The sequence below is a fragment of the Serinus canaria genome, chromosome 2 (assembly GCF_022539315.1).
Source record: "Serinus canaria isolate serCan28SL12 chromosome 2, serCan2020, whole genome shotgun sequence".
Lineage (NCBI taxonomy): Eukaryota > Metazoa > Chordata > Aves > Passeriformes > Fringillidae > Serinus > Serinus canaria.
This window is the reverse complement of record NC_066315.1, coordinates 80,649,511-80,675,069: the sequence shown is the minus strand read 5'-3', so window position 1 is coordinate 80,675,069 and position 25,559 is coordinate 80,649,511. Positions and strand designations below refer to the sequence as shown.

Genomic DNA, 25,559 nt, shown 5'->3' with positions numbered 1-25,559 from the left:
AAATAAGGCATTTCAGTAATCATAGTATTTTCCCCAAAGTTGCTCCTGATTTCAGCTCAAATGCTAATGCAGGAATCCAACACATGTCCATTTTATTAGTCCTCTATGTGAGAAGATGGAAGCAAAGGACAGGACACAACATAAACATTTTTTAAGTCTTAAAAATTTGAAAAGATGTTTTAAAAATTACTATTTAACATCAAACATAGTCAGAACACAGGTGCACATTCTCAAGGCCCTCAGAATCGGTGTAGAGTTTTTATCTATGAGGCTGCTGCAACACATGTAGAGAGCACAAGTCAGATAAATATATGTTGTAAATAATATAAATAGATATTAGATATAGATTGTTAATATTAATATTAGATATTAATTAATATTGAATATTAATTATTAATATATTATTATATTATACATATATTTATTTATTATATTATCTATATCTATTATATAATAGATATAGATAATATAATAAATAAATATATGTATAATATAATAAATTTATGTTGATTTTGCACATCTCTAGTTCACTGTCAAAGCCCAGCTTAGGACAGAGAAGTGTCATCAAGATTTTAAAGGGAGCTTGTAAACACATGGAGATAAGAACACAAATACCATGTGAGCATAAGTTTACAGATACATATGCTTCACTGGTAGGTGGGAACAAGATCAAAATGTCCTTACTAGGAATAAAAGTAGAATTGAGTTGGAATGGCTCCCTCCTCATGGGCAGAAGGACAAAGCAGCAAGAATCTCAAAAAAAAAAAAAAAAACTCACAAAAAACAAACACCAACAAACAAAACACCTTAATAGCACAAGAAAGATCAATCCTTCTTAACCCTCTTTTTGCATGCTCTTGAGCGAGGGAAAAGAATGAATATTTAAACAACCAGATTGAAATTAAAAATGAGATATACATATCAAGTTTGTTGGTGCTTTTTTATATTATATTGAATTTATTAAAAATAATTTTTTAAAGAAAAGTGGTAAGCCATTGCAAATATAAACCTTGCATTTATAGTAATTATCACCTCTGTTGTTAATGTGTGTGAGCCTTAACTCATGGAATTCAGCCTTCCAATCAATGGAATTTAGAAGATGTTATTTGGCTTTTTATATTACCAATAATAATCCTAAAAGAAAATATAATACCATTAGTGATTAAATATTTTCAAAGCACATAATGGAGGAAAATTCTGCAGGGAAAAATATGTCAAATCACTAATCTTAGAAAGGATTTGTTTTCAAGGTGGGAAAATAGACATTACAGATGTCAGACAACCACCCTTTGAAATTACTCTAAATAACTTTCATAGAAGTAGTTTAATAAGAAATAGAAAAGAAACTAGGCATTGTGCTAAAATCTGATGGGAAAACCTAAGGAAAATTATATTAAATGCAGTTTTCTGAGCTTGAAAAATCAATGCCAGCTCATTTTCATGAAATTCACAGGGAATCAAAGGTTTCAAGAGACAAATGAATGCATTTGGACTTACTGGACACACAGTAATGCTTTGCTCCCACTGACTCATGCTCAGACTTTCTTCCAGCGTTGTGCATTTCTTCATCACCATGTCCCAGCCACAATAAGGGTCTTGGGATCCAATGCATGCACTGTGGATGAAAAACAATCAGATAACTGGGACATTTATCTTCATTTGTACCGACCAAAGATTTCTAAATAACTGTGTAGCATCTCTTGGTATTTCATAGGCAGATAGTGAAATTGATCCCTGTTGGGGTATGGCACAGACAAAATGACCAAAACCAGAGGAAAAATTAATTAATTTGAATGCCTATACAAAGCTAGGATTTCTTTAAAGTGCAAAGCTGAATTTCTGTCTGCATGCATGGTATGCTGTCTTGACTGATTGTTGTACTTCATTATTAGAGAATTACAGAAATTCATAAAAAGGGTATATTGTCTGCTCCAAGTAAAAATTTCAAGGGAGATGGAGAAGGAGAAGGAGAAGGAGAAGGAGAAGGAGAAGGAGAAGGAGAAGGAGAAGGAGAAGGAGGAGAAGGAGAAGGAGAAGGAGAAGGAGAAGGAGAAGGAGAAGGAGAAGGAGAAGGAGAAGGAGAAGGAGAAGGAGAAGGAGAAGGAGAAGGAGAAGGAGAAGGAGAAGGAGAGGAGAAGGAGAAGGAGAAGGAGAAGGAGAAGGAGAAGGAGAAGGAGAAGGAGAAGGAGAAGGAGAAGGAGAAGGAGAAGGAGAAGGAGAAGGAGAAGGAGAAGGAGAAGGAGAAGGAGAGATCTCATAAATAGTACAAAACCCTACAGGGAGTATGCAAAGAAGAGGATCCAGGGTCTTCAGTGGTACCCAGTGACAGGACCACAGACAATAGGCACCAACTGAAACACAGGAGGCTTCAACATCAAGAGACACTGTTGCAGAAAGAGTGACTGAGCATTGGCACAGATAGTCCAGCGAGCTTCTGGAATCTCCTTCCCTGGAGATATTAAAAAGCCACCCAGACACGTCCCTGGACAACTGGTTCTAGGAGGCCCAGCAAGAACTGGACCAGATGACCATCAGAGATCCCTGAAAACCTCAAGGGTTCTGTGATTCTGTCCTAACTAATTTATATGTTTTATTGATATTTCTATTTATCTGTGGCACTCCTCATGTACTTCCATGTTAACACTTGACCAAATGCAGATTACTAATTCCCTGGAGTGTTATTCCAAAATACCATAATTAGAAATTTCAAACAATTCACTTCCACGTTCCACTTGGCAATGTGGATTACCAGTACCATGTGGGAGTATAGTTCTCATCTGCAAAAGGACACAGTGTAAGAGGCATAACAGTCAAAATGGGTATGGGTAATAATCAGGATTCCAGCCCAAAGATAAAGCTTCTTGTTTAGGGAATTTGCTGTTCAGAAGAGAGTTCCCACTGTTGGTTCCTGCAGCTGTGAGGGCTTAGCATTTTTGTAACTCAGGCAACACATGTTTCCATTTAACTACCTAGAAAGTGAGAATGAACATTAATGCAAATTATGGAAAGTTTTAAGTGTCTTGGTCTTTCAGAGCTTGCAAGACATGATGTCCAGTGTTGTCCTTCTGAGTATCTCTGAAAAAGCATGTGTTTGATGAGAAAAGAATACAAAAACAAATTAAAGGCTGACAATGCACAACTGTTAGCGTTAGCGATGGTAACACTTAAATGACAATGTGTGCCTCAAAGTGCTCAATTTTCTAACTTAAAAGTTCATATTTGTAAACTAAGTTATTATGCTTTAGAAACTTTTTATTAAAAACAAAAATATTTCAAAGTCTTTTGCAGTATACTTTCACTTAGAACCATACTCCCTTTTTAGTGGGAATAAGCCGATCTTTCTCCCACTCTGGTCTTAGACCCCATTTCCTCTTTTGCTTTTGTTTTCACTTTACTCTGATTCAAGCAAATCAAAAAGACTTGCACCTTTCTTTATAAGTCACTCAGAAGTTTTAAGAAAGGTGCTAGAAACATATTTTGAATGTCCTTACAATTTTCTGGTACCAGAACAGATCCTAGTTCCACGGAAGAAAAGAAAGTTCTTGTACTGCTATGACAAAGAATGTTTGATCACTCTCTGAACACTGAGTGGGGTTTTCTCAGTAACTGACCAGGTTTGGAGGGCTCTGCAGCAAGGTAAAATGAGGTGAATCTTTTCAGAATTTAGTTAAAAAGATCCACTGAGCACATGAAAATTATCAGCACATGAAAATTATCATTTTAAGAAGTTAATAACTCAGCTAACCTCATGCAGATGACAAGAGGATAACTTCCTCCACAAATTAGAGGCATTACCATTCTTCAATAATGGTTTTCTTTACACTACAATACAGAAATTAATCCTCTAAACATACAAACTATTTCAAATAGAGCAACAAGAAATTTTTTTCAGAGAAATATTCCTCACATGAGAAACTCTAGTTTTGCTGAGATTTTTTTCACTAATGTGCTAATTATTTGTCCCAGACATTATTATATTTAAGTCTCATATCGTAAAAAGTTTGATTTTTTAAAATATTATATCCAGACAGGAAAAAAAACCCTAAAAAAGTGTAATTCAGTATCATCAACCTCCTTCAGCTCACTGTGTCAGACATATTCAGGAGATGTGGCAGGACCTGACTTAAATAGCTGCCCTGTTCTCAGGTACTGGCACAACAATTCTTTTCTGTTCTTCACCCTGCCTCACATCTCAGAGAGTTTTCTTATTTTTTTTTTTTTCAGATCACCTATATCTCTGAAAAGTGGACATAGTTTCTTTAAAATTTCAAAGAGGGAGGTAATATGAGGGTAAGTTTTTATCCTTACTGCCTAATTATGTCACCTTTTAAAACCATTTTCTTTCCTTTGAGGGATGATTCCTTTGATTTAATGTGTGAGTAAAAGCACCTAATTATTTTTATCTACTATGCCTAGATAAAACAGAGAAACATAACAAAATAAGTTAACAGACGAAAAATCAGATAGAATAAAGCTTGTAAGTATAAAAATGTCAGAATTTCCATCGGAAATGGGAAATTTAAAGGGACTTAATTCGCAGTTATGTGTCTTTAGGAAAATTGAAACTGTTTCAAGTCTTTTTTCATGAATGTCGCTCCCAAGAGACAGCAGCAGGAGGAACAGCTTCAATGTGTACATGAAATAACAAAAGAAACTATACAACATGGCTGTCAAATTTATGTCAATTTTATGTAACTAAGGAACGTCAAAAAACAGATATCTCTACACATCTTTATCTCCTTTTCCTCCCAAATCTCTGTCTAAATTAAAGTCATTTTACATGTCACTACTGAAAAATTACATAAATTTTAAAGTATGTATTAGGTATTTCATTTGACAGGGCCCTTTCAGACTGTCACATAGCAAATAGCAGAGCTGGATAATATATTTTGTCATCTTGTCTCTTACATCTCAATTTCAGCAGAGAATGAATGTTTTGTCTGTTCATCCAAGTAGGCACCAGCTCACATCTCTAAGACTTCACATGAATTGTCCCAGCACTGCTAAAACTGGCACTTCTGTCCAGGAAGGAAATTCAGGAATTAAATTAAACTGGTTCATTTGAAGACTCTTGATCTTGATGCCACTCACCCTATCGAGCCAGCACTCTCTGCAAAAACATTCCACAGCTTCTGGCTTCTCCTGACTGATTCTAATTTTGCTCTGTGTTGTCACTTCACATATTTTACCAAATGTAAATGATAGGTAGCAGAGTATGTCTCCTGCAAGGCACACATTTGGCAGTGATGCTGCACTTTAGCAATGGGTTTTGACTGACTACTAACAAAACCATAAGCCACCTCACTCTAAAGCAAGTCAGTAAAAGTCAGGTTATTTCTTCAGCTATTTTATAATTATCATCAAGTAGGCCAGAAAAATTGTCCTACTTCAGTTATATTTGAAATTATTTATTGAGTCAGAAAATAAGGCAGGATTAAACACAATTCAGAGCAAAATATGTTAAAAATCCCTCAGACTTTTAGACTAAAAAGAATTTATGAGTGTTCCAAAGAACAAAAAAAACCCCTTAAGTTTAAAAGCTGTATCATAATATTATTAATTTCAAAAAGATTTTAAATTTCCTTTGAGGGCAAGAATATATTCCCACATGAATATGAAAGTGCTAATCAGCTATCCTCTTGAGCTGTAATATTTTATTCATGTAATATATATAAAGGCAAGAGGTGCATCTTCTAAGACTGCTCAAGAAACACTTTTCTGTCTTTACTATACACAGCATTTCAAAAACTGAGTCTCCTGTCCCTTTCAGTAATTTCTACTGACATATCCACACCTACACAGTGGCAATGACCACCAAATGTGACCTGACACTTTGTATATCTAGAACTGAACCAGGGTCACTACCTTATTTTGCAGAAGACAGGTTCATCACTGCAAATTCAAACAGAAAACCAAAGCTATAAGCCTGTCTCATGTTCCAGATGCACAGGTCTATCCATTGCTGAATGAATACATTAATGTGATACCAGCCAAAGGTACCTATCAGTGTTTTCATTACTACTGGTTTTGCAGTTATATACATAAATACATGTGTGCAATGAAAAACAGGCATCAAAAGACACAGATGAATGATCCAGAAGAAGATAAATGGTAGGGACACAACTTATAAAATCCTAAGTAGCTCAAGCTAAGATGAATGTCAAATATTCAGAATACTGCTTAAGTCTCACCTGAACTGGTAGGAAAATCAAATCCTTTAATCATCTCAGACACTCTGAGCAGACTACCATTGCTTCCTCTTATTTTAATTTTTGTAGCATACTCCAAATATTTTAGATACAATTCAATCTTGCAAATACCGGCCTTAAACCCACAAGGTCCTTCCATCAAATCCAGAATCAGAAATTTATGTATCAAAGTTGTTTATATTAAACAATTCACTGAATGTTGATGCTTCCAAGTGACTATATATGGATGAAATGTGAAAGACAACTTTCAGAGTTGTCTTCTCGACACCCTCCCTTCAGATATTTATACCCATTGATAAATCTCCTCCCAGTGTCCTCCTCTCAAGGCTGAACAAGTCCAACTCCCTCAGTCTCATCAGTACCTCACAGAAGAGATACTTCAGACCCTACTCATCTTTGCTTCCCTCCACTGCACGTTCTCCAGGAGGTCCATGTCTTTCTTGTCCTGAGGAGTCCAGAACTGCACACAGCACTCCAGATGTGGCATCACCAAACTACAGGGGCAGGATCACCTCCCTCGACCTGCTGGCAGTGCTCTTCCCAGTGCACCCCAGGATTCCATTGGCCTTCCTGGCCCCCAGAGCACACAGCTGGCTCATGGATAACCTCTCTATCAAGAGCCCCCAGGTCCTTCTCCGCAGAGCTGCCTCCCAGCAGGTCACCTGCAGTCTGTGCTGGTGCCTGGGATGATTCTTCCCCAGGTGCAGAACCCTGCACGTGCCTCTGTTGAATTTCAGAAGGTTCTTCTCCAGGAACCTTCTGACAGCCACCTCTCCAGCCTGTCAAGGTCCCTCTGAGGGGCTGCACAGACTTCTGGAGTATTGGCCACTCCTCCAGCTTTGTGTCATCAGAGAACTTGCTGGGGAGACATCTGCCCCTTCAGCCAAGCCACTGAGGAAAAGTTAAACAGTGCTGGGCCCAGTATCGACCCTTAGGTGACACCAGAAGGCCTCCAACTAGACTGTGCCACTGATCACAATCCTCTGAGAGCTGGCATTCAGCCATTTCCCAATCCACCTCACTGTCCACTGGTCCAACCCCCACTTCCTAAACTTGCCCGTAAGCACCTACAGTTACCAAGAGTAAAAAGTTAAAATTCCTGAATCTTGTGATACTTTAAAGCCACAAAATTAATTACATCACAATATATGAAAACCACAGGACTGTTTTAAATTTTTCTTGGGTCACTTTTTTGTTTAAAACAATATCCTACTTATAAAATCTGAATTAAAGTCTATCTGGTTTACTTACATCTTTGCAAAATAAATGCAAAATAAAAGACATTTTTCTTTCCCTCATTTTTCTTTCCCTTCAAGAAATAAATTTGGAGTAGGCTGTAAAATTCTTGTTTGACAAAAATATCTGCTTACAACACAATACAAACATACATACATACATACATACATAGATCACACTTTGAAGGGTTGTCACTAAATATTGTTGTTGCAACAAAATGTAAATGAACAAATGTCTCTGATGCATTTTTCAGAACAGACAGACAGAAACTTTCTGCGAAAGCTTTCATCTTCACAGAGGCAGAAAGGGTCAAGCTATTCCCTCTTCAGTTTGGGACTATTATTCTACTACTTTTGAGAGCAAAAACTTTAAACTGTGCTTATTTCATAATTCTGCTGACTTTAATAGTGTCCATAAGCTGACATCTACTGAAGATGACTTTTCAGTGTATCTAATAACCAAAGAAAGAATTGCCATTTTTTATATGTGCTCATAATATAGACTTGCAGATAGGAGTATGGTTCATCCCAGTCTGGGAAACTTATGAGGACTCTGATTCTGGAATATTACTCTGGAATCACTAATTCAGATCAGTCCTCATGTGGTTCTGACATTATAATGCAGCAGCAGATTTCTCATATTTAAACTGGAATAAGGCCTGCATATTTTGAAATCAGGGAATCCACCTGAATATCCAAAAATAAATACTTTGGAATGATTATTTCCAAACAGAAATTTCAATTCCATTTGTTGGCAAGCTCTTCTGGACACATGAGCACCTAGTAATGGTTTAGACTATATACTTGTTATTAGCTTTATAGTATCAGTATATAGGAATAATGATTTTTACTACTTATTGTTATAGAGTATTTATTACCAGGAAAACAGGTTCCTACTGAGTGTGAGGGTACTTCTGAGGATGAAAAATCTACAGCTAGGGCAAAATGAAGGAATGCAAAAGTGGCTGAAATACTTATATCAATTATCTTACTGGACTTCTAGGAATGAAATAAAGTATATTGCTTTTTCCTGTTAGTTAATTCATACTCTTTTTGATATTTTGTTGATAGAGTTTTCTTGTGTATGTACAGATTGCTTAAAGACACCAGAACAAGAATAAAGGAAAAGAGCAAAAGGTTAGTTATAGTAGAATAGCTATGATAACATTACTTAGCAAGACAAGCTTGTGACCCAGTAGTATTTTAGGCATATATTGTAAAAAAAAAAAAAAAAAAAAAAAATTTCCAGTAATTGGCAGGTTTTTTTTGTGTCAGAGAAATCATTATTTGTACAGCTTTTAGCAGATGTCACTATTTATTTACTTAGACATAACATCATAGTAAGATTAGTTTTCAAGCCTTTCAAGTGTGTGAAAACTATCTTCTGTCAGAAATACCAATCCTTGACCCTTGCTTGGTAAGATTTTAAAGAACACTGGGCTGATACAGACTTTTGTTGTCCTTTCAGAACTAATGCATTGAAAATGCCAGTTCAAAGTATAACTTGATAAATTTGCCTCAGAAAAAAATCACTGCCACTTGGGGATGCTTTTGAAGGCTACAGCTGCCAACCAAAGAAAGCTGACTGTGTTTTTGTTTCAGGGTACAGAGTCTCTACCCCCATACTACAGATCTTATTCCTTATTATGGATGCATAGAACCTTCAAAGTGAAAAACAGAAACTGAAATTTTAGAGAGTTTAAGTTATCGTCTCACAATAATTATTCTGTTTATCTCACATTATAGTTAGCAGATATTTAAAGGTCAGTTGTGCTTCATGCTCGGCCTACTCAAATCTGAAGAAGTAGAGAGAGATGGAGAATTCATCTGTGAAAATAGCTCCAGTGAATATCATTGATGGACTTCTGTAAAAGTTTGATAAACATGTGAACTGCAATACCCAGGTGAAAATAATCTGGTCAAACCTTAAGGATTTTCCCTAAGGAGTTTAGGTAAATTTAGGTAACTGCTCTGCTGCTTCCTGCACCTTGAAGATGGCAGGGTTTCTTTGAGAACTCATTCTCCAAAGTACTGGCACATCCCAAATTACTTTTCTCTAGCTGACTCTCAAAACCAGCACAATTATGAAAGGATGTTCAAAACTATTCAGGCATTGGCAGAAGTCTGCATGAGATACCCTCCACCTGCTCCCCATGGAAACTGGCAATCCAAATAACTGGCATGGGAAACTCATGAATGATGGAAACATCGGGCATAATGGAAAGTTGAGCAACCTAAACTATGGGTGTGACAACAGCTTTTGCCCATGGTTAGGTCTGCTGCCACAGTAATAAAGTGCAGTGAACTGCACTTAAAACACACACACACCAAAAAAAAAAACCAAAAACAAACAAACACACAAAAAACCCCCACCCCCCCAAAAAAACTAAACCAAACAAAAAAAACCCAAAACATTTGCCTTCAAATATATTTTCAGGAGCCTTTGTTAACAGTGTTTGTAGGAGTAGAATCATGACTGGAGTGTGCTGAAGCAGATGGAATATCTGTCAGAGCAGCAGCAGGTTACAGGGTTCTTCCACCACTGAAAAGTGCTGGAGGAACAGACTTATGATGTGCAGAGCATATTAGAGTGATTATTAAGGAGACATACTAAATTACAAATAAAAGCAACAACCACATGCTTTAGAGGCTGCTGTGGGAAGATGAAACAAGGAATAATGAGAAACAATTATGGAAAACGCACAATCTCAAGAAAATTATCTTGACATTGAGATATTAGCTCATGAAAGAGTCTGCTCAACAGAGGGACTGAAATTGTATTGCCTGAAAGCTCAAGAAGCCTAAACAAAGAGATTAGATAAGATTAGGCACTGAGCACTCTGCCTTTTACACAAAAGGAGCAGGTGAGGTAGCACCTCTTCAACATTTTGACTTTTTAAGGCTGTTATTCACACACAAGCATGCCCTATTCCTCAATAACTATGTGAAGTGGATCCTGAAGAGTACATGTCCTTGATCTGGGGAAGAGACTCTAGTTATCACTGATGGAATTTCAGAATGTAGCTTTGGCACAGTTCTACAGCCCTAAGTATGATAAATGTGAATACGTAAATTAAAATAATACAAAAAACCCCCAAATCCCACTATGCTCCAAGGCATTAACTTAGGTAAGGTTTACCCATTATTCTGTTTACTCATTGCTACAGTATAGAAGTAATAGTTAGCAACATAATAGAAGAATGTCAGTATTAAAGCATCCAGAAATGCAGTGAGCAAGTTTTAGATGTTTCAATGCCTGGAGAAATGTTTAGCCCCAAGTAATGTACTTGTACACTGTCCACATATAAAAACAAAAATAAAAAAAGAAATCTAGCATAAGCCAGGAAAAAAGTAGTCAAACCAAAAGTAAAGTATAGGTGAGAGAAAGATTACATCTGCATTCTTCAAATAACTTGAGTCCCTAATGATAGATGAAAAATTCCTTTTTTTGGTCTGGATCACATCTGTAAATCCTCACTTTTTTCACAAAACAGAGCTGGAATTGATGGTGAACTCTTTAACCAAGAAGAAAGCAAGGATGGCGAGTCTTTTGGTGTAATGACTATTTAATTACTACAAGAGAATCATACAACTACAAAAGAAATTATTGAAAAACCCCACAAGGAATCATTTTATCTCCTTTTAAATAAGTCATTCCACTGGAAGATGAGATTTTATATACCTCTGGGCAGAGGAATAGATTATCATTTGAGCAGTATTGGAAGCATTTAACTACTGTTCTCAGTAAAATGGGAAAGGCACCACTTCTTTTTGTTTTGTTTTCTCTTGTTTTAAGAAAAATTTTAAAAATCAGACAATTAGAGCCCAGTGGTCAAACAGGGAGAGGAATGAATAGCCTGCAGCCATGCACGGGGTCGGGGATTTGAAACAGCAGTCCTACCCTGTAAGGGCGGAAGCATGTTTGGGCTTTGCAGCTGGAATACAACTGACACGCCTTGGGAATTGTCCTGAGAGAAGCAGAGGTACCAGGGACCTTGGGCATTCACTCCTCATTAAAAACGAAGTGAGGCACCAGCCTTGAAATATCCAAAGTGGACTACAGGCTTGCTGTAAATACTCACCACCACACATCCTTTTTCAACTCTCTGAAGCAAGGAAAGATGAAATTTCCATGGAAACTGAAACTTGATCCTATGTAGGCCACTAAACCAACAAAATGCTTGAAGCAGAGACTTGCCCCTATAAAACTTTTCCCTGAAGTAAGCTTTGCAGGACTCCCAATGGAGCTTCAAGTGTTCTTCTATTTCAATAGAAAATGCCAAAAATATGCTACAAAAGATAGCATAAACAAAAAAGGGGCTGGCAAAAAACTGAAAGGTAGAATTCTTCCCTTCCCTTGTCAACTTGTTTTCTAGGGCACACCTTGACCTTCAGTCTTGTTTTCAATCCAGTAGCCTTTTACTGGCTTCCTGCGTGGTACAAATCCCCATGGTGAGCCAGGTCCCCTTGGAAATGTCCTTTCACTGCCACCAAGCCACAGCTTTACTACACCTGTGTCCCGTGGTCACTTCCCTGCTGGGACCAACTGTGTGGCCCCTGTGCTGGGCAGAAATGTCTCTACCTGTGAATGGTCACGCTGCCTTTCAGGGGAGGTGTAATATCTCTGCTGCACAAATACTGTCTCTGTGAGCCTGGATGTTAAACAAGATGAAGCTAAAACAAGTTAAAAAAACAACCATATGCCTCTGTCACAGTTCTCTAAACCTCATGACTGGTTCATGAATGTCTGACATAACACAAAAAACAATCTCACTGAATTACCAGGACCACACATACCAAAGGGAAGGTACAACTAACTAGATGGAATTAACAATCCCTAATTTCATGGTTTGCAACCCTGATGTATTTTCAGATAGCCTTTTGAAAAAGTTGTGTGCCTAACTTTAAGTCCCTTAACTATCATAATACAGTCTACAACCAAGTGATCATTTGTAAGTTATCCTGTGTCTTTGATAGAACAACTGTTGCCTGCATAGCCCTTTTACCTAGTAGAATATTAACATTTTTGCATTACAATTTGCTGACCAACACTACCTTTAAATACCACATTTCCAAGTACTCTTGGTTCTTAGTTCATGCAACCCAATTTGTTTCTGAATTCACAGAGATATTGTTTATTCAGTTATAAAACAGCTTTAAAAAAACACCAAAATTTGTTCAAGTCCCAGGCTTTAAATATATTAAACCAGCAGCTCTATGGCACTTTACCAGATAATAGTTTTCTATATAAAACATTTCTTGCTGTTTCACTTCATAATTTAAAATCTACATAATGACACTTCAATTTCTCAAGAGCCTCATCTAGTCCTAAAAAGTTGGTACAAATAGTCAGAGCCACTTTTGATAAACAGGGTACACAGGAAGTCATTGTTGAGAGAGACAATTAATTTGGATTTCTACTTGCAGCCATTTACCCTTCCTTTTTTCTCCAACCCCCTGCACGTATTTTTTTCCAGTCAAATAAAACTAGTTGATTCTTCATACCTGTATGTTTTGTAAAAGAGACATCTCTTCAGGGGGACCTTAATCACGTGTTCCTGAAGGCCCACAAAAAGGACACTCTGGCTGTGCAGGATCTGAAGGCTCCTGATGGGCTCTCGCTGACTTTTCGGCAAGAGTTCAATTTCCTCAAGCAGGCAGCTGCTTGAAGTCTGGTTCACTGGGGCAAGTACTTTCTTAATAGTGCCATAGTCTGAAAAGGCAAGAGGAAAATGAGTTACTAAAAATCACTCTAGCAATTCTACCTGTTTGGTGTCATTCAGTGAAAAATTCTTTGTGTTGGATGTTTTCAATGAAGCCTCAGAATGCAGGATTATTTTGACTGAAGTTTCCTTAAGTATTATAGTACAGTTAAAAGAACTTAGAAAGCTTTAAAGTCTGTTTTCACATGATGCAACACATTAAAAAAAGAAAAAAAAAGGAAAAAAGTTAAAAAGTTTTTAGTGCAGAACGGCCTTCACAGCAGTAGTCAAAGGAAAACAAGATTTCAAAATCTGGCTTGATAAATGCACATTCATGCCAAGGGTAACTGACTTCAGTCTACAGGATTGTCCTACACTTTACTATATTGAAAGCAGTTTAAAAAGCATCAAATTCCATAATTTCCCCAGTTTGTTTTAGTATTCTTTTGTTAAAAATTATGGAATTTATATATGCATCCCATTCATTTAATAAAGCACGTGTATGAGTATGTGCAGGTCTTGAGTCTAGGTGAATATGAATGACTGAGGCTGAAGCCCTTCTTCTTACATATCCTGATTTTAACCTCTGCAAAATCATAGCTTTTAGCGTTCACTCTTCACTTCTATTCTTAATGTGATTTCTTAGGAAAGGCAGCAATGCATTGAAAACCAGTGTCAGAATATATGATAACATTTATGACTCATTCTTGCAAAGTTTTAAAATAATTTAAAAATATCAAAGTACATTTGTTCTGAACACAAAGGATCACATTCTCACGCTGATAAATATTTTAGGGAGCTGCAGCATTATGCAGTCTTTTAAGTGGCAGCAATAGGAAGGATTAAAGATCCAATACTGCAAACACACACAGAGATAAGCCCTGAAGTCTTGAAAGACTTCCCTTTTGAGTTAGTAATAATGGCAAGGGGAATGTTTGGGAAGGCCTATTCTGCAGTCCAGAAAACGGGGGGTTTGCCATCCCTAGCACAAGGCCAGAGGATTGGCTCAGAGTTGGCAGTGCAGGCTCTCAGGATGTATCTGGCCCTGGCTTGGCAAGCACTGGTTTTATCCATGGCAGGGAACACCTGGTGGCCGCACATCCGTGTCCCCCTGCACCAGCTGCACCCTGGGAGCACCTGAGGCCAGGGGCTGGCACCCCTACACAGCCACTGCACCCCCCAGGGTAACTGGGCTGAGGGAGGGCAACACGACATTCCCAAACTTTGCTTGGGAAGTGGTGAGGAACACCAAGTAAGCAGCTGTAAGAAAATACAAAAAAGCAGCCTCAAATAGACTCCAAAATGAAAGAGGAGGGAGAACCAAGATGATTGTTAAAAGCTCCTCATTTTCCTGAGAAAGACTGCGCAGTCAATCCTAAGACCAGGAGTAGTGCTGGAAAGGAGAGTGTACACCAAATAGCAGGGAAAGTTAATAAGTTTATGCATAAGATGTAACAAACATTACATAATATTATTTAATTCTCTTAACAGTCAAAATGAATTTGATAAACCATAAATTATTAGCTCAGTGTATAAAACATATTCCTCTTAGTCCATAGAAAAATTTTGGTCACACCAAATCATGTATACATGTTAAAATCTTCTGCCTAGCCTCTCAGGTTTTAATATAATCACTTCATGCACCTGTTTACATTTTTCTCCTTTTTTGATATAAACATGCTTGACTATTTTTTATGAAAAAAGTTTCCAGTAAACTACAATTTAATTTTTATTAACCTTTTTATATTAAAATATCTAATTTGATGATCACTTTTTTCCCCAAACAACCTAAAACAGACTTATATTCAAAACTGAATTAAATTGCTGCCAACAGTCAGTTTTGCCCCACAATTAAGCAATAAGAAGCTCAGCTCAACAACATCACAAGCAGTGTTTCCACTGATGATTACTGGATGCAAAATCTTGACTATAATTTCTGCAAGTTTCATGGTCAAAATATGGTCTGAGACTTGTCCCAAAATTTCAGTGCCTGTATGTCCCTGTTTTGGCTGAGGCAGAATTAATTTTCCTCACTTTGGCTGCTATGGGGCTGTGTTTTGGGTTTGTGATGAGGGAAGGGGAGGTGGGTGAGTGAGGGGCTGTGTGGTACACATGGAGGCTGGCTGGGGTTAAATCATAACACGGTGTTAATTACTGAGTGAAAGAGGAATGGTTTTCTTTTGAGCATAGAAGTTGGAAAAATGTACTAAGAAGAAGAAGAAGCAGCAGTGAGATAATTTTACAGATGTAAATTAATTTGTATTGCTTTATAGATCAGTCAGTGCAACTCTATATCGTATGCCTAACTGGATTCAGATTCAGACAGCAGATTCAGTGTGATTTATACCACATTGTATTTGGCTTGTCACAGTTTTCCTGCATGAGAGAAAAATCAGGTACCCCATGCATTCAGCATGTGCTTCTTCTACAGACTAATATTTTTTCCTACCACTGTACTGGGTCTGGCATCTGCAGACTGAATCATTTGCTGTCATCGTCCCCAAGAGAAGAAAAAACACAAAAAAGACTGCAGGCCTCCCTTCCCTATGCCTACATACACATTCAATTTACAAATACAGCTTTGGACAGGAGAATATGATCAAAGAAAAATACTTTGTGTTTCTTGTGGCTCTTTTATTGTAGATGGCAAACTTACAGTTCTTTTTATTCAAGTGTATGACCTGGAGATCATGGTTACAGCAGCATACCACCCCAGAAAGAAATAAAATATTCTCACTCTGAGAACTGCAGCACTAATGCCTTCCCCAAGACATCTGTCATTGTTCTTGTTCTTCCTTCTTATCTTGGCATACATTCTTCATTCCTCATATTTCCTTTTGCTCTCTTTCAGCATCTCCCAAACCATTCCTTTTTCGTTTGTTGTCTAAGAGGATCAGCACTCAGAAATGTTCAAAGTCACAACTGACTGAGCTTCAGTTGAAGAAACAGTGCCTGAGATCCCACAGATGATGAGGAAGAAACACTACTCTTCTCAGGAGCAATGTGGGTCATATGCAAACTCAACAAAAAGGAATAGAATGTTACCTGAGATCTGCCTCAATGAACTCCCCTGCTTCTGACTTCTGCAACCTATCTTCTCTGCCTTAAATTCCTACTGTGTATGACTGATTTTGCAAGGACCACCTGGGAAGCCAAACTAGGGTGAGGATCTGTTTCACTCCACAACTTTGAGACAAGCAAAGATTGAATTTGTGTTTTTTCACCAGTCTATGATACATAGCTAAGGTGTGTAGATATCAACGTCCTCAAAATATACTAGCATGCAACATGGCTATATCAGATTTCCTTACAGTGGAAAATCATAGCCCATGATTCCACTGCTTTCAAAAGCCAGGTGTTTTGCTCCAGTGTTTCCAAATCTACTACAATGTTTGCAACATTATGCATGGCCTCCAAGAAAAAGTGCAGATTCCTAAAGAACTTGTAAAGTCCCATCTTCCAAAGTGTTGTCTGTCTGGCCACTTTCACACCACAGTTGCAAAGCAAAACAGGGTGTAAAAAAAAGTAGGGAAAAATAAGTCTGGAACATGGCTCTAGGACATGGAGGTTTTCAGACCTGTCATAATCTTTCAAGTAAATATTTAGTTATATAATCAAACTAAACCTTCTGCCAAGAAACAGCTGAGAAGGTTAGTAACCACAGAGCAACTTAATGGATGCAACTTGATTGCCACAGACACAGGGAAAGCTGCAGTTTCATCACAAATGTCAAGCCTGAGCCTAACAGCCATTTAAGAATTCAAATGAATGGCATCTTTGCATCCTGACTGTAAGCAAGACACACTGGGATAGATCCAGACACCTGACAGACTTTTTTTAAGGATGGCCAACTATATAGAGAAGCTGTAAAAGATAATGCTATTGGCCAGAATGAGTAAATAATATGCTTTGTTAGCTTGTACTGCAGTAGTTTTAAAGAGACTTGCAAAACCAGCAACTGAACATTAAAAACCTAATCACTGTGAATGAAGAGAAAAATTCTTGTTGAAATATTGCTATGTAAAGTGTAGGAGACTATGAAGAACTGTATGGAGAACCTGAGACAGAGTTTTAGAGAACATGCTTGAAGGCAACAAAGTCTGTAAAGAAAAAAAATTATAATTGGACAAAATGAAAGAATTATTTGTAAAAGTGAAAAATAAAGTTTAAAATGTAAGAGGTGTAAATCATAGCCAGCAATGGAAAATGCTGCAAGAGTGCAGCTGGAATCATTATAACATCTTTGGTGGGACCGGCAATGAAACAGAAAATGAACATACAAAACAAACAGCAGATGCAACAAACTAATAAACTCGTAATTCCCTGAGTTTCCCAACAGAAATAAAACCACTCAAGGAAGCTTTAGCAAATTTTTGCTATAGAGAAGAATAAATATTTACATGAGCTGTTATGTTTACAAAATATTGCTGCTTTCTTCAAGCCAACAAATCATCATGAGGCAGTAGAGAAGAAAGTGCATTTCACTTCTTCAAAAGAAGAGAAAAAATCTCCCCCTTTCCTTTTTGAGAGGGAAGCACTTTCAAACTTAACTCTTGCTATAGCTCCTTGGAGAGTGGGTTGGTCTCCAGAAAGCAACTGAACCAGCACCAGGAGACAGAATCCAAACCAATGGTTTTCAGAAGTGAAGCCTACAGTATTGTCTTTCAGTGCTGTAGCTAAAATCACTGCTGTCTTCTTAACTATATGAGTTGTAAGCAAAATAAACTAATATTTTGAAGGTATAAACTAATACCTCTTCAGGACAGCTGTCTGCCTATATTTAAGACTTAACAAACATTCCTGCAGTTTCTGAGCACAACAAGGTGCCTTCACAAATCTGAAAAATCTCCTTATATATACCAAGAAAAATCTAAAGAAACAGCAAAACCTACTTTACATTATAAACTGTTGATGTCACTATGGGTCTGTTTTACAAAATTCCCACAAAACATTCTTCAGAATGATAATATGTCTTAATCAGATGGAAAGGATGGGGTCAGTGTGATGGAAAGGGGCAGTCAACACAACACACAGACGCTGAAGCAACATTTGCAACTTCAGGAGATGCTTGCGAGTAAACCTGAATAAGAATACCACCTGTGCAAAAAATACTCTACTCTGTATGTCATAGCATGTGAAAACAGACTCATTGATAAACTTAACAATCTGGCAGCACAATGACCAGGGAGTTTAATAGATGGAGACTTGAGGGAATACATTTTAAAGTGTAGCTGAAACAAATATGAATTATTTATACTTTCAAGAAGTCTAATTTGAAATAGACTTTGGAAAATTATATTCATTACATATTATTAGTTGTATACAAATAATTTTTCCCATTGGAAAATGAAATCATTAAAACAATATTAAGATTGCGGAAATTAAATGAAAAAAATCTGTTAATGCTAAACATCTTGTAAATAATATCCATATGTACATATAAACAGTGGTTATAATAATCATATAACATTTGTATTAAACATCATAGAAACAACAAAAAAAAAATAGGGCACTAGGGTAATCTTCAAGGCAGAGGTCTTTCAGAATAATAAATTGAAATACCAAATATAAAACTGATTAACTGAATGTGTAATAGTAAAAAATGAAAGAATGTGGAAGGTGATTGATGACCATTCAGCCATCATGAAAAAATGTATCATCAATATTTGCTTTCCTCCACCAGAGGAACTGGAAAAAGCCGTACTGTGATGTAGAATGTGCATTTGGCTAACAGCAGAAAATCATTCCAATGAACAGAAAGTATTAAGTTGCATAAGGGCTTTAGTGTGCTCGACACAGAAAAAAAGATGCAGGAACAGCAAATGCAGCAGCTGGTTCAGCCTAAAAAAGGGGAAGCCCAGGACTTAAGATTTATCAATCTGTGTAACATCAAAAAAGATACATATGGTACAAAGAATGTGGTGGGGTTTAAATCCTACTCTTCTCCACCCTTTCTAAAAATAACTTTAAAATTAGTTAAATCATCAGTAGAATACAGATAATTAAAGCTTTGGCTATAATCTGTTTAAGCACATGGGGGTGGGGTACAGTTAGGTTTAAAGCAAGGGTGTGTTTAGAAGACAAGACAATATAACCATGCTCTATAACTTCATTTGTTTTTACCTGCAGGTTTCTGGGATACAAACTTATACCTGAAATACAAGAATGCATTTTTTAATTATGCTCCAGTCTGAAGGATAAGTGATAGATAGAGCCTCAACTCTTCTTTAAAAATGAAATATATACTATGGGTAAGCATAGTACTTCTACAATGATTCAGAAAATAAAAATAATAGAGTTTGATTTTAAGATTCTGACCTTAATTTACAACTTTATTTTAATTTTTTAAAAATATTTTTATATGTATATTCAATAATTCTTTAGGGAAAAGAGTGACTCTCAAAATGAATTTGTAGTTGTGATGCTTCATCAAGATGCAGATTTTAATTTTTTTTCTAATTTCTCTGTATTTTTAGAGCTGTTTTATGTTTGTCTCTCCATCTGAAACCTGTTTGAACCATCTGATTAATGTGATAGTTAATTTATTATTTTTTTCTTCTTTTAATATATTTTGATTCTGTAATAAAATATATAGATGTGATTTTACTACAAGTATCAGACAAAAATGGAGGTTAAAAATCTGAATGTTCTGTTTTGTGGGCTTAACAGAGAATGAAATGTGATAAGCTTATTAATCATTTAAACAATAAGCCATTGTGATTTTCTTACTATTACAAGTCATTATCATTGTGATGAAAACAAGTCAAGGGTAGATATTAAAAGAAATTGAGATATAAAGGCATTTATTAGATCAAAAAAGCAATTATGTAACTGTATAACAAAACCGTCTATGAAATACTGTAGCTGGAAATAGAAAAAAATCCTTTTGTTGCATTTCCCAGTGAAATGTTGCAAATTGTTCTGCCTGGTTGATATCAAGATTTATTTTTAAACACCAAAATGGCTAAACAAAATTTTGGTTACCCTCTGTACCATCACTTGAAGGAAGGAGAAAAGCTTAAGCTTTCCATTATTTGGGTCTCTTAGTTTTTCTTACTCCACTACAGGATACTTGAAGGAAAAAAAGTATGCCAGTGACCTGAAAAACTCATAAATCATTGCTCATTGACATCTAATTAAATTTCAGTAAATTAAATTAACTGATGCATTAAAAAAAAAAAACCAAAAAACTATATTCTGGGACTTGAAAAATCTTGCTCTTTGTTCATGTGAGACCTTAGTACAAAATCATGAATATTTTTGGTCTTGGAGTTTTTGTCCCCCCTGTGAAGTAAAATACAAGAATAAAAACATCTTTGTTCTCAGTGTGTTACAGGAAGAAAAACGGGGTGTGTTGTCTTTTTATCATTCCAGAATTTAAACCCAATCATTCTTTCCCCATGCTCAATAGCAAAGGGCTTTGCATTTCAGTGGTTGTTTACATAGTACTGCTATTGCTGGAGAACAACAGAAATCTAAGGATCTTTGGCCATATAACAGCATTGAATTTTACAGCTTAAAAGCTTCTAGGAAAGTCCATGGTCATTGCTGCTCTGCTGGTATATTATTAGATAGAGAAGTAAACAAAATTAGCAGGGAACCTAAGACTTTATATTTAAGAAAAAGCAACTACTTATGAAATAAAATTTCCTGTTTTGTGTCAAACTATATGCAATACATAGCAATCTTAAAATGGGATATTAAGTTGTCCAGTGTCTTGGCAATTAGAAGGGAAAAAAACTAAAAAGAAGCATTAAAAAGGTACATGCATAATTTAAAATATTTATTAAAAGCTAATTCTAAATTATACACAAACAGCTATACCACACAGTGCTTAGTGTATTAATGTTTCAAACACCAAATTGCTGCTTAACTTAGGAAATAGGAAAGGTTTGACTCTTTCTCAGTAGAGAGCTATGGCAGCAGTAGAAGAAAACCACAGAAAAAATCTATATTAAATTATTCTTATCTGGGTAAGACCCCGAGAATTTCTGCAATCTGGTGCAGTTTTGTTTTTCAATTCTTGGATGCAATGACAGCAGTTTTGAATGATATTCTATAAAAAGCAAGCACACATAATATTTTAGATTTATGTTCTTTATCTTTGGCTCTGACTCCTTCATATTCCCTCTTTCCTATTATATTTCAAGTAAATATTGATGTTCTTCCTTATAGTATTGGAAATTATTTTAAATCAACACTGAAAAGAGATACATTTTTGATAATGCTTGTCAACAAAGGAGGTCTGATGGTCTATTACACATCCCCAGACTTCCATGCAGGGGAGAGAATTTAAGTCATTTATCCACTACTAAGAATCTGAAAGGTGCAAATTTAACCAAAAACTCTTTGCAGACCTTCTAAAATTATTAGCAACTTCTTAATGCCCCAGTGGCTATTCCAAGAGAAAATCAGTCATACCTCTCATGGTTGTATGTCAAAATTTATTATATATTTATTTTATGAAGGGAATATTTTGGGCTATCCTTTCTAACAGAAATTTGAACTATTGACTTTAAGAACATTTTGAATAAAAAACTGTTGATCTAGGTACTAGTTATTAATAAATAAACACCTTTCTTCAAAACCATTTGTCTGGGAGGAGAGAAAGAACATACAAATTAATAACATATGCCATCCAATAATGACTGCAGAACAAATTCCCTCTCTAAAAAAAATTTTAATACAATTCTAAAAAAATTGTTTCTATTTGAAAATAGAACGATTTTGGAATGTATCTATCAATGGAAATCCAGAGAATCACCATGTCAATCCTCTCTTTAGGAAAGTATTCTCCAGAGAAAAATTTTGTAAACATTCAACAATTTTTAGAATACTTCCATCCCCTGTAGATTAAATTTCCATGTGTTATAGTGTCTCAAAAGCATCAAGGATTTAGTCAGTTAGCAGTTGAATTAGCAAAGCTTCCAGTAGCTACCATGCAAAGAGTTAAATACCTGCTTTTAGCAGAGACACTATCCACGCCTCCATTAAGTAAAACATTATGAATTAATACAAATAACCTTTCCACTAGTAGGATTTCCAATCAATCAAAAAGTTTAGGAAATAGGTCAATTTGTGTACCATTTCTCAGCAGCCATTTCTCGCCTCAAATTGGAATTTAAATCCAACTCCAATCAGACTCATTCATAAATCTTTCAAATAAAGAATTCTAGCTCTTAACAGAAATCCCTATCTACTTGAGACTAAGATGCAAAGCAACTGGCAGCTAAAGCAACAAGTGTGCCTTGTTTTGGAAGACTATTTCTACACAGTTGAGGCTTCTAAGTCCTCAAACTAGAGCTTCTAACTCCTCAATCTTCTGGAAAAGACCAATCAAGAGCCTATACTAAATAACAAGTACATGCTGAATTACATGTCTCAGCCACCACATCAAGTAAGTCTGTTTGTTTCACAAAGAAAATGAAGCTATCTCAGATTATTAGATGGATTATCATATACTCTAATGGCAAAGTTTTACCCTTCCTAGATTTGGACCAGATGTTTTTTCCTGCCTAATCAAAAAGTCATTTCAACCATCTCAAAATATATATATTTTTTATGAATCACACTCATTGACCCATCTTTAGCTGTTACGTCTATTTCCAATCTTATAGAGATTTTTCAGCTTGACAAAGATGTGCCGTAGAGCTGAGACAGAAATTCATAACATTTTGTCTGTGTTGAAGATTGATGTACCCATAACAGTTCATGCACTCCACTCAGAAGTAACATGTGTCTGTAAAATACCTATGAGAAAATGCTGTGGCAGCTACAGTTTCTTAACAGACTATAATTGATAAGAAAACATTTATTAATGTTTCATTCTGTGATACATTCCTTTTACTTGCTGAGGTAAATCATTATCTATTTTTAAGACTTTTTGAAGGAGTATCTTATCTATATTTTATTTTCAATCTCATCTAAATATTTTTCAATTATAAAAGTTTCAGTAAAGAATAAATAAAGCATAATATATAATAAAGAAACTTTTTCTATTAAGAAATTTGGGGACTTGTGAAATCTAGATTCAATTGTCAACTTTTTTCTCTAGGTTTCATGTGTGAAACTATGAAAGAACAGTATTCTGAACAAAAACACCACCTAAATGAAAAAAATTAAAACTTGAAACTTCACTTCCTGTTTCATTTAACTATAACAATACCTATTCACAAATATTTAAACCACTACATTTCCCTACTGAAACATCTCTTGTTAGGCTGTTTGCTTGGCCACTGATTTGATTCTATGACAAATTCAAAAGCAGTTGCAGGTACTTTATTCTCCTTCAGTGTTTAGGAGATGGTTGGATCAAAGACAGAAAAGTCTCAGTTGCAGCCAAGAAAAATTAGGAATATTTTTTTTTTTATGCCCTGCAAGAAATATGTGTCTTCCATGTCCCTAGGGATTTTTTTGGGAAGTTACTGCTTAATTAAAAAAGACATTGAAAAAAAAAATAGTCCTTGGAGCAGGGAACAAGGTGTAATCTCTTTAGCAGAATTCTCTACCTCCTTGGTTTGACACCTGCATGGCCACAGGAGCTGTGTGCTCTGCATGCACATTAAAACAGTGCCAGTGAGTGGATTTGGGAGGGCTCCTCCCCATCCACAACAGCCCCTTCTCTCCTGGATCAACCATTCAACAAGGAGATGCAAGGAATGGCTTTAAACTCTGAATATTATGAGGAATTAAACCTCAGCTCTACATACCCCCCACAAATGTTGCTGCCATCCAGATGATGCCAGCAGCAGACTGACCCTCCTCTCTTGTGCTGATGTGTTTATTACGGAGAATAATCCCTGAGAAATGTATCATTTTCTCAATGCATAGCTACTTGATCGTGTCCCTATACCGGGTATCACCATTTCTCACCCCTTCAGGAATCTACATTAAAATGTGAAGAACAATAATTATTGCCACTGGTTTAAGAAATGCAATTTAAGCAGAGAGGATATGGATAAAACTACAGCATAAAATCTTCAGATGAGGCTTTAATGAGTTGGGGGAAAAAAAGCTGTTTCTCGGGACTTGGCAAAGAGATGATGGACAAGAATTTCAAGCTTGGCTCTAGTACCTTACACTCTTTCCTTTTTTTCCTTGGGGAGGTGTCAGGAAATATCAAGTTGGCTAGGTAGATCAAGGCATGATTTGTAACAACATCGAGCAAACATTTCTTGATTTTACTAAACAATATTCTCATTTTGAATTCTTATTTAAATTACTCAAGTTCTGTCTACAAAAGTACTCAGTAATAAAAATAAACACAAGGATCATGAAAAATGATGTAAGCATTCTCAAAGAAGGCCAGAGAAACTTTTTTTTGTCCTGGATCACACTAAAATAACTTGGCATATAAAAAGACACATTCTTCCAGCTTAGAAAAGGAATGGATTTCAACAATGTCAGATTCAACATTACACAGAATACCAAGATCATTTTTGGGCACCAAACCTATGGAAAAAACAAAATGTTCATATTTATCAGTGTTGCTTGTACATTTATTAGTACATCTGAATCAAACAGATGCTGCCAATATGAACACTGACCTGTGAGCATGTGCTGTGAGACTATCAGTACCAAGATTTCCATCAGATGTCTTCAGAAGTCTCCAATGTTTTGGTCTGTTGGACATGAATCCTTCTTTCAAAACAACACTATCAGAAGAAATGACTATGAAAGGGCTGCTTAAGGCTGTGCTTAAGGTTGTACTTAGTAGACAGTGGGTTACCTAGTTTGTACTTCCAGACAAACTAGGACAAGCTAGGCAGCAGTTCAGATACAACTAGCTGAGAAGACTGTGACTGTGACAACAAGCTTTTATTTCCAAATTTTTACTCCCTACATACAGTTAGATGATAACTAAACAGATCCAATATCAAGAGCTAGATGTGAATAACACCTATCCCAGAGAATGCCCATTTGGCAATATACTGAAATTACAGTCCCTTTTTTTGTTTTGGCAAAATCTAGCTTTTATTGCACTAAAAATGACACACACACACACACAAAACATGAAGCCCTGAGGCAAAGAAGACACAAGAGTTCTTATGGTTCTAAATGGAAACATTACTTTTGTCAAGAGATGTGCAATTTCAATATCCTGGATTCTAAGACAAAGAATTAAAACTATAAGGTTGCTACTGGATGCTGAAATTGACTACGAAACAAACAAAGAAGTCTATATTAACTTCCCATAAAAATCTCATTAAGAGAAAACAGTCAAATTTTGAAGAGATCTTCTAAAATGTTTAATCAATGTCTAGGACTGGGCTTCTCAGATAATTGAGATGAGCACGTCTCAAGAGTTGTATAACATCTAACTAAAGTAGAGTAGGTAATAAATATAGATATTAATTGCAAGATGAAGTGATTTGTGGGATTTAAGACTTGATATCTGACACAGAGCAGCAGTG

At 36.1% G+C, this 25,559-nt stretch overlaps 1 protein-coding gene across 6 annotated transcripts in view; it reads right to left on the bottom strand.

Moving 5' to 3' along the window:
* SEMA5A (semaphorin 5A) overlaps window positions 1–25,559 on the bottom strand; it is a 314,081-nt gene that overhangs the window by 81,538 nt on the left and 206,984 nt on the right. For all 6 annotated transcript variants that reach the window (XM_030230394.2, XM_030230426.2, XM_018907145.3 and 3 more), the window contains 2 exons: window positions 12,950–13,157; window positions 1,498–1,615 (listed from right to left, as the gene is read on the bottom strand). In XM_030230394.2, coding sequence (XP_030086254.1) covers window positions 1,498–1,615; window positions 12,950–13,157 — 326 coding nt within the window. The remainder of the gene's footprint in view (window positions 1–1,497; window positions 1,616–12,949; window positions 13,158–25,559) is intronic.